General features: G+C 35.4%; 1 protein-coding gene across 2 annotated transcripts in view; it reads right to left on the bottom strand.

Moving 5' to 3' along the window:
* The window catches only part of LOC110026740 (ubiquitin receptor RAD23d-like), a 46,526-nt gene extending 37,948 nt beyond the window's left edge, over positions 1-8,578 (bottom strand). For both annotated transcript variants that reach the window (XM_020727833.1, XM_020727843.1), the window contains exons 1-2: positions 8,298-8,578; positions 7,454-7,615 (exon numbers count right to left, since the gene is read on the bottom strand). In XM_020727833.1, coding sequence (XP_020583492.1) covers positions 7,454-7,615; positions 8,298-8,363 — 228 coding nt within the window. In that variant the 5' untranslated portion in view covers positions 8,364-8,578. The remainder of the gene's footprint in view (positions 1-7,453; positions 7,616-8,297) is intronic.
* Between the last annotated feature and the right edge of the window lie 2,070 nt (positions 8,579-10,648).

Below are 10,648 nucleotides of genomic sequence, written 5' to 3'. Positions count from 1 at the left end.
CGCTCTTCCATTCCATTTAGCCTTCCCTCCCCAACAGAAAGTATCTCAACCTGCATCTCCATCTCCTTCGCATTAAATATCCCTTTTACGAAACGGAACAACCATCAAACATGAGAGAGAAACTCACAGACAAATGCACGTTTAAACAGGGAACTAAATAGCCAAGGTTGCTTGGTAAGAAGTTGAGAGATTCCTGGCCTCATAAAAATCATACAATCATATTATTTAATTGCTATTTCACAAGAATATTCAATAGAATATTTTGATGATTAACCAAAAAAATTGGAATAAGATGTATGATTATGCATAGTAGGTATGCCTTGGTTTGCTTTGGCTTTATAAAACTTCAAACCAAATAGCATTTGTGTTGTTGCTAATATTTTGCAAGCCCCTAGTTATCCTTACCTTATATCTATTTGGTGCAAATTTTCATAACAATTCTTTCTAGAGAGCAACCATAGTTCTATTCGGCTAAAACTTTTTGGTGCTTATCAAAAAAATCTATGCAGTGAGAAGCATCCTCTTACAATCAGAACTGCATCAATGAAGTAGCTGTAAAGAAGTTGTCGTCCACTTTTTTTAAAGAAGAAAAATTTATATTACTCATAATAACTTTTCAAAAATTTATTTTCCATACAATATTCACAAAGCTAATATTGCAAACAACAGAGGCCCAAACATACCATTAATCAAGAAAATTCTTCTTCCTATCAAAATATTTGAGAAAGTGCCCTTTCCCTCAGACCCCATCACCTCGTTCTCTTCTACCTCATAAATCAAATCCAAATTGAACCATCCAATATAGTCATAAACTGTGAGAATAAATACAAAATGAAATACAAGTGTCAATATGCTGCTAACAAAATCTACCTACATCAAAATAGAATTATATCTAGTTCATGAGTTTGCTTCAATAATTTTGGAATAAAGATTCATCTGTTTAAATATGCTTAGTTGTTACGACATTTTGCCGACTAAACATTTTTTGATGTTGTGCTATAGATGGTTTTTCTCCCTTTTATCTCAATCTACAATATAATGAGCACTTCATCTCTTCTTTGGGCTAGATTTCTTATCTCTTCTACATCATACTGGATTACCAGACGTGATAGATTTCGCTACTTTACACTGTGGCAAAAGACCTTCTAGTTCAATAATATTTAGGCCCCATTTGGAGCAGCTTACTGTTTGGTTCCTGAGTTTGATGGGCGTTTTGCAAAACAGTGTTTCACTGTTTAGCCTAAACAGTGAACGTGGGGCATAAGATGTGTATCGCATTCACTGAGGTCTTTTTTTCCCTCACAGCCCTCTCTCATCGCTACTCCTGGATCGTCGCCCTAGCAATCGTTGCCCTAGCTACCAAGAAGAAGATCTTGTGTGGCAAAAATAATTTCGTGCTCCCTCCTCTCCTCCCTCCTATTCTTCCTCCCTCGTCTCATCTTCTCTTTTCCCTCTCCTCCTCCATTGATCTGCGACAATGTTGTTTTTGTATGGTCGGTGTTCTACATCTATGCGGTTTATGTTGGGTATTTAGTAAGTTTTGTTCTGCATCTATGCGTATTTTGCATTTTTAGGTATGATTAGTGTTCTGCATCTATGCGGTTTATGTTGGGATTAGATCCACAAACAGAAATATTGTTTCTGATCTTTTTTAAGCAAAAAGCACTTGGTTTTCATCTTTGTGGCTTCCCCTAAACTCTGCTTCTACTCGGTTTGATGGTAACAGTTAGAAACACTTGGTTTTCATAATCTCTTTGTTTTAAATACCAGAGAAAGTTGGATATTTGCGGTTTTTGTTTGAAGATGGAAAGATATGCTTGTTGTATGATGTTCTTAATGTACTCGGTTTGATGTGCTTGTTGTATGATGTTCTTGAAGCGTTTGAGAAGTTTTTGGTTGAAGATGGAAAGATGTGCGTGTTGTATGATCTTTGTGGCTTCCCCTAAACTCTGCATCTACTTGGTTTGATGGTATTTGATGGTTTTAAGCCTGTTAAAGCATGGTACTTGTAAAAATACATAAAAAATACTCGGTTTGATGGTGCTGAATATTTATCAAAAGAGCTGGAAAGATATGATTGGTGTTCATTTTTCTTCATGTTTAGACTCATTGGATGTCTTCTGTATAAATACTTGTATAAATACCTGAGAAAGTAGCATCTACTCAGTTTGATGGTATTTGAAGATGGAAATATATGGTTGGTGTTCTTTTTTCTTCATGTTTTGACTCGTCGAATGTTTTTTGTTGTTGATGTCAGTTAAATATACAGGAAGAGCATCAATCCAAACTGAAACTTATAAATTTGGTCCTTGTTGGTTTAGTACTCTTATAAGTTTTTCATTGAAGAAACCTTCATTCTGAGTGTTGGAAACTCCATTGAAGAAGCCTTCATTTCATTAATCCATAAACATCCATATTTGTCATTTTTTATTTTTATAGATTTTATTTGACGCTGCAGCTAACAATGCATCATTTTTCAGTTTTAACCTACATGCCATCTTTCCTATGCAAAAAGGTATATTTCCTTAATTACATATGTTTTACCATTCATCTGTCTCACAGTAAAAAAATGAGTAAAACTAAAAAGTTCGGATCATTCGGCCATGTGGGATAGAGAGGCCACAAATATATTTTGTGATCTTTGTGTGACGGAGGTCGAGTTGGGAAATAGACTCACTGTCTATTTTAATAAGGAAAGTTGGCAGAATCTCGCGAGTAAATTCAAGGAATTAACCGGAAGGAATTAAGATCATATGAAACTCAAAAGCAAGTGGGATCAATTGAAAAAAAAAACTGGAAACTTTGAAAAGAACTCAAAAGATGATCAACTAGATTTGGATGATATCTACTAAAGCGGACAATTGATACACCTGAGGAATGGTGGGCAGAAAATTTAGAGGTAAATACATGAGTATTTCCACATATATTCACCTTAATTTTTTTTTTACTATTGAATTCATTTTTTCTGTTACTACTGGCAGTGCCAGCAGCAAAAAAATTCAAAATGACTGTCATTGAACCAGTCTTGGAGGAGAAGTTGGATGGTATGTTCATTGGCGTTGTAGCAACAGGAGCTCATACTTTCACCCCATATGAGCAGGGCTTCGCCAACTTAGCACAAGATATGGAGACCAAGCATATAGCTGACTCGGAAGAAGATCCTAGCCAAATCCACACAGATGTTCAATCCACTGACGGAACAAAATATCCCCGACCTGAAAAAAAGAAAAAAGGCGTTGCATTTGTTAGAGGTACTATTGAGACATTACTTGAAACCTGCAAAACAAGGTTTGAGTCAGCGAAGGACAACACAATTCAGGAGTGTGTTCAAATCCTCAACACATATCTTGGTATTAAGGAAGACGAAGCTATGTATGTAAAGTACGTGAAGTTGCTAGAGAACTCAACGCGCAGACAGTTCTTTGCGACTTTGGAGTCTGAATTCTGACTGGCCTACTTGTGATCTTTCATGAACAATTAACTACTCTTTACTTTATCTTTATTTCTACTGTCATATTTTTGTAATATTTATGTGATGGACTCTTTTTAATTTATTTCTATGGACGCACTTTTGTTTATCTTTGATCGTATTATGTACTTTATCATTTCAATCATGAATATGTTATACATGTAACGTTGCAATTGTCACATATTATTTATTATGTTGTTTAAAAATCTATCATTTTTCAAATTTTATTCAATGGATGAAGAACAAGTTAATCACAACCGCATTGTTGCTCTCATTCTTACCTTGCTATATCATTACTATCATGCATATGTTGATCGAAACTCATGTATGACGTCGATTCATATTCGAGATAGATGAGTCGGGGAGTTATTACACGGTCACCCTAAACGTTTCGCGAACATGTTCCGTATGACGAAAGTAATATTTTTGGACCTACTTAATCAACTTCGGACCCTTCATGGATTACAAGGTTCATCAAGAACGACAACTAGAGAGGTGTTGGTAATTACGCTATACATTTTATCCCAGAAGGAATCCATTAGAAAAGTTATGAAACGGTTTCAACATTCCTCAAAAATCATCGACAGATATTTCTCAGTTGAATTGAATGCGCTAGTGAGTTTGGCATATGAAATAGTCAAGTCAGAGGATCCATCATTTCAGTCCAACCCCACACTTGTTGCAAATGACCCTCGATACATGTTCTTCAATGTCATTCTCTAACATAAATTTCAGTTACTGTGATGGTAAACATGTGATTTTCTTATTGAGTATTTCATGCACCATAGGACTGCATAGGAGCTATAGACGGAACACATGTCGATGCACGTCTTTCTGGCACAGAGAATGTTTCATACATCAAACGGTGTGGATCCCCAACACAAAATATTATGACAGTGTGATTTCAACATGTGTTTTAAATTCGTGATGGTTGGATGAGAAGTTAGCGCACACGATAGTCGTATTTTCAAGTTTGCCACTAGAAACTGAATATATGGTTTCACTTATCCACTACCAGGTATGACAGTCTAGTTTCACTTTTGGGCATATGAGTTGTTTTAAATTTGATAATTAACAAAAAATAAATAAACAGGGAAGTATTATTTGGTCGATGTCGGGTACCCCTTACAAAGAGGATATTTGAAGCCATATCCGGATACGAAATATCATATACCTAATTTTGCAAGACCTAGCAGAGTTGCACGAGGCAAAAAAGAAATATTTAACAAAAAACATTCGTCCTTGCGCGGTGTCATCGAAAGATCATTCGGGGTCTTGAAGAAGAAATGAGTTATTTTATGTGATATGTCAACTTATTAATGGAGCCTGTTGGTTCCAGTATTTGGAAAGTTTTTTAGATGGGCAAGCATTTTAGATAGGGTTGCATCACTATTTGGTTCCAGCATCTCTCTTGCATTTTGGTAAGGTTATCCTATTCTTACAGTTGTGGTTATCCTATATCTGGGATGACTAACAATTATGAGTTTGAATTACCTGGTGCTTCTACACTTTTTGCAATACAGATGGGGGTTTGAATTATCTGCTGCTTCTTTTTTTATCGAAGCAACCCTGTATATGTTTGATTCATTTGTTTTGTTGCATTGGTTTGATAGTTTTTGGTTCAATTTTAAGTGCATGGGGAAAAATAATTGAAACAAGTTGTTAGTTGTTTGTTCGTTTTTTCATGGATTGGGAGAAAGTTGTCTGTTGTTATGGTGCTTAAAATTGAAATTACATGATCTTCTTTCTTTCGAATTATTTGTTGTTTCATTTGGGAGCTTCAAAGTACCTGCTGCTTTGTTATGACATGTTCCTGTGTAAATGGATTTGAAAAATGATTTTCATGGCATGGGGAAAATATTTGAAACATGATTTTCAGTTTCAGGGATTGAAGTTACCTACTACTATGGTGCTTAATTTGTTTGGATATATGGATTTATGAAGTTGTTTTGCTATTACCTGTTCCCATGTAAATGCAAATATGTTTGGATATATGGATTTAGGGACCAAATGCTACTATATGGATTTAAGTCCTATTAATTTTTTTTAATACTAAATTCTGTTGATTTTATTGAGATAACTGTGGAGCGGTTTGGATGGCTACAGAAATTTGTTGTCATCAATCACTACCTCTATACTTTAGTAAGTATATTTTCTATATTTCCTCAAATTTTTTACTGATCTATTTTATTTTTAATAACTGCAGAACGATGAATTTGAAATATTCAGGGAAGTCCGGGGAAGTGATGTGTCAGTGTCGGTTATCGTCATTGCTACTCACGTCACGCCAGCCACATAGTTACGGGAGGCAATTTTACATGTGCCCGTGCTAGGCACAAGGACAGGAGGACTGCACTTTCTTATGTGGGTCGGCAGAGAGTGTTTGGATAATATCCCAACTGATCACTGCTGCTCGGAGTTCATCGGTATCACAATTTCATAACACTGTATCTGGTTCGAATGCTTCCATTTTTACAGTATCCCAGTCGAACAGGTTTGCTCAGGATTCTGGAGTGTCAGAGTCGGGCAGCAAGGGTCGTGATATGCTACTACATTTTAAAGTCAATATTATAATTTTTTCTTTGTCATTTTAACATTTTTTTTCCTTTTTTGGAGTCTCATTATACTTCATATTAGTATGTGAATGTGCATTTTACTTTTGTATATATAACTGTACTTGTTTGATGTGATTAGAAATATTTAAGTTATACTCAACTTTTTTGTATTTTCTCGTTTTAATATTTGATCTTTAATTTTGCTGAGATAATAACAAATTCTGCGTGACAGATTATTTATTCAACTAAAAAAATCTGCAAATAAGTTATTTACAAAACGCACAAACCAAACAGCTAAACAGTTTATCCAGAACATTGGCAGAATGGTCATTTATCCAGAATCAGCCGTTTTCCAAATGCACAAACCAAATAGCCAGTCAGCTTATCCAGATCAGATGTTCATCAGCAGATTATTAGGATAAATTGTTTATCAGTAGAAGCTGGATAATCTGCAGCTGCCCCAAGCCGACCCTTAACCTCTCTATGGTATAGTTCTTTGCACCCCATAAGAAGCATGGTGTACATTAATGAATCATGTTTTGTTATCATACCATTCCAGTGCCAACATCATTATGCACTTATTTTATTAGTTTATAATTAATCCATAAATTTCAGTCAATGAAGTTAGTGTTATTACTAAAAGTTTGATTATTCTACTACCTTTAAAAAATCCAAGGGAGCTCTAATGTCATTATGATTTGAATAAAATGTGATGCTTATCATGGCTTCCCCCACCACCTAGGTTGAGTGATTGATTCATCTTTTCCCTCTTTTTTTGTTCTCTTGTCTTCCTCGTATTACTTGTTTTCAACTTCTTTCGGGAGTTTTCAAGTGATCCATTATAAATCTGCAACAAAATCATGACCATTTTGATATTCCTTTATTTCATATTATTTTGAAAAATGTGATAAATAAATTAATTCCACCTATCATAATTAGTATAAATTTTTAGTGGCAGCTATTCAGAATTTTACATTTAATGTTTCAACAAAAAATTCAAGAAAAACTAGATGCCAGCAAACTCATTTTGCATTAAACCTAATACAAAATAAGAAATTCAGCAGACCCTAAAGCAACCAAAATATAGTAAATAACACAAAAATCCCGGATGCTTGGTTTCAAGATTATGCAACTTCAATAAATGAATCAAGAAAACACCAGTATATCAAGAGAAAATCATGTCAAGATTGCTGATCCAATAAGAAGTACTTCTGTGCTGGTTCTCAAGGAAATTTTATCAAGTGTATCACATTTGCGGTGAATGGATTCATCAAAGACTTTCAGTTCATATGCCCTGCTTTTATATCTTTCGTAATTAAGAAAAAAGACCCGTGCACAATTCAGGATAACATCAAGCAGCTGATCAAGTAACAAACTGCTTCTGAAATTGTAAAAAAAAAAGGATGCATGGAAAAGCATGTAGCAATACCTTTCTCAACATGATGACAATAAAAGCTTTCTCAGCAACATTGTTCTCTGCCAAGGTTGTGTCGTCTTTGAGAACTTTTCCTTGATGTATAAGCATTTGTTGATCTGCAGGGTAAACACTTTGTCCTTGTGAAGTTTCTATATTTTTCTTTACTTCAGCAACCTGCAAGAAAAATTAGCATATGTACACTGATAATATGTCTTCTAAAAATATTCTAAAAGAAAACAAAAGAACATACACCAAAAAGCCACCACCTACCCCTACTATAACAAAAAAAAAGCAAAAATTCGCCATGAAAAATCAAACAAGTCCAAGTATTAGTCATAAATCTAAAAAAAAGAGAGATTGCATCTCAAAATAAAACAAAAAAATAACTTAAATTTTATTAAATAAGCATTAAATTACTATATAACGTATAAACCAAACAATGCTGAAAGAAAGATGCAACTTAAATAAAAATGCTGGAAGCAAAAACAATATTCCCTTAAGATAAAATTATCAAACCAACAAAATATAGAGGAAAAAAAAAAACTGTGGATAATGCACATTTCAGTTCACCAAGCCTAATTCTAATTGTTTTGCTCCAAAGAAATAAAACATAACAAGACGGACGAATTCCCAATGAGCAAGCAATAGCCCCAAATAACATTACTACTGCAACCTAATCCGAACAATCTAATCCACACGGAAGTAAACCCAAACCCCGTCCCCAATAACAAAGTCAGAAAACAAGAAAAAACCTAATAGCTCCTGCTAGGAAATCATTCAACGATTACATGATAAAGATTATAAAAATAATCTCGATTAAAAACGTAAAGATAAAGGAATTATGACGAGAAAATACCGTGTCATCCGGCTTCACTTCGATCTCGAAGTGGGAGCCCTTTAGGGTTTTGACGAAGATCTGCATCTCTACTTGAGCAAGGGATCGCCGACAACGTCTCGTCTCTCGCCTTCTTCTTGAGGGCGGTCGAGGGATACACTGCTAGGGCTCGCTCGCTCTCAGCAAATGGGCGGAAAATTAAACATAAAGATAAAAGGTGGTTCGATTCTTTGGATCTTTCTGGTGGAAGATCAGCGAGCGAATTTCCCAAGCTCCGCCTCCCTATCCCTTCGTCTCGCAGTGCAAAATGCTGAAAAACAAGAAAAGTTATAATATTCATATTATATATATAACATATTTTAAAACTTTTTTTTTAAGTGTAAAATAAATTAAATTATTAAATTATAGCATATTTAATCTTATTTAGAATTGGATCAATAATTTAAAGGGTCAATTACATACTATTTACAAATTAATTTTTCAATTTTCATTTTTTACTAAATTTTCAATAATTTGATCTTCGTTATTAGTGTAAAGGAGCTGAACATGAGGGAGTTGAGATTATATCTGTGTTCTACTCGTTTGAAATTACTTGTGTTCAAAATTGGCATGATTGATTTTATTCGTGAAATTTAAATTCGTGTTTGGTTTGATTTTGCTTGAACGGTTCGTTATGAGCTTGATTCTCATGGGCCAACTCAAACTTTTATTAATTTTTTTATATTAGAAAGCTATCTTTGTTTGTTTTTTTAAAATCGATCTAGTCTTCTAAATATAAAACTTGAGATGTGGAACAAAACTTATCTAGGTGGGTGGAGGTAGATTTTTGAAAAGTGAGTGATTTCTTTGTAGCATTTACACGCATACCACCCATTTCTTATATATTTACAGTTTTTATGCTCTTCATTTGATTACTAAACTTTGGCTTGCACGAAACCAATGTGAATGACGTCGTTGGAGAAGATGACATGATTAGTTTTTTCGCGGAGGGAGAGAAGATGCCTCAATAGATGCATCTTTTAAGGCACTAAAGTGACACCTTTTTTTTAGGAATATTTTCACTTTTCTATTGACATTTATTAACTATTTACATTTTTATTAACTTTATCAACTATTACCTATTATTTTTTTTTTTGCAGCAGATTTTATAATTAATAAAATTAAACATTTTTAAATGCATTATAAACATTAATATACTATGAATAGATTTTGTTAGGTGTTGTGGGTTTGGTCGTCCACACGAGGCGAGTTGTCGGGTCGATACTAGTCAGCATAGCCACATGCCATTGGAATGGTTGTTTGTTCCATAGAGGAAGCACTATGTTAGGAATCACCTTCATGGCCAATCCCTTGAGAAACTGAGTGACCTCCAATTACAAGTCTTAGACTTAACTCCTGGTGGGTTGGAATCTCAATTTTTCACGGTTTTTGCACTTCCAAACTTGGTTATAATAGTTGGATCATGAAGAATAGGAAAAACTTTATAGCTAGTACATTCTACAAGATCGTGGGAGGTTCGTAGGATGGGAAAAGCTTTGCAGCTAGTCGAACAGTGAAGTACTTCTTCTATGAGAAATTAGAGAATATAGTTCTCCAAATTTCCTCGACAAAGTTGAAGACGGCTATGTCGCAAATCCAGAAGCTAAACCCTAGGCTCCTATGTGAGTACGTTTGGGTAAGCATGTTTTGCGATTGTGTGCGATGATCGCATTACATTGCATGTTTCGTTGTGATATATATTGCATGGTATTTTTTTTGCACGTTACACTTGGGTACAATCAGCAGCCCCGACACGGTCAACCTTTCTTCGATCTGATTGTTTGTCCTAGCTCGTCGACCAATCATTTTGGTTCGATCGACAGCCTCGGCAAGGTCGACCGATCACTTTAATCCGACCGGTTGTCCCAACCCGATTCGACCAATTTCCCACCCATGCCCAGTCAACCAACCAACTCGGCTCAACCGACCGCCCCCTCCCGGTCAATCAATCACTTTAGGTTTAATCGGTCTCACAGACCCTATTGATTGAACACTTTAGATCCAATTGGCTACCTTGTTCCAGTCGACCGATCACTTTGGCTCTACCGACCACTCAGACTCGATTGACCGACAACTTTAGCTCAACCAACCACTCCAGCCCGATCGACCAATCACTTTGGTCCGACCAGCCACCCCAACCTGCTCGACTAATCACTTTGGCCCTGTTAGTCATCTTAGAACGACTGAGCCCGTCAGCTACGTTGCCCCAAGTTGATCACTTTGGTTGACCAAGCATATCAAACAATTAATTTTATTTGCATGGTGTTTGTTTCATGTGGTTTGCATTTGCATATTCACCACTTACGCCCTTATTATACACTTATGGGCATAAG

This window comes from Phalaenopsis equestris, unplaced genomic scaffold, assembly GCF_001263595.1.
Source record: "Phalaenopsis equestris unplaced genomic scaffold, ASM126359v1 Scaffold000002, whole genome shotgun sequence".
Classification (NCBI taxonomy): domain Eukaryota; kingdom Viridiplantae; phylum Streptophyta; class Magnoliopsida; order Asparagales; family Orchidaceae; genus Phalaenopsis; species Phalaenopsis equestris.
Note: the sequence above shows the minus strand (reverse complement) of the source record. Positions and strands in the feature narration are given on the sequence as shown.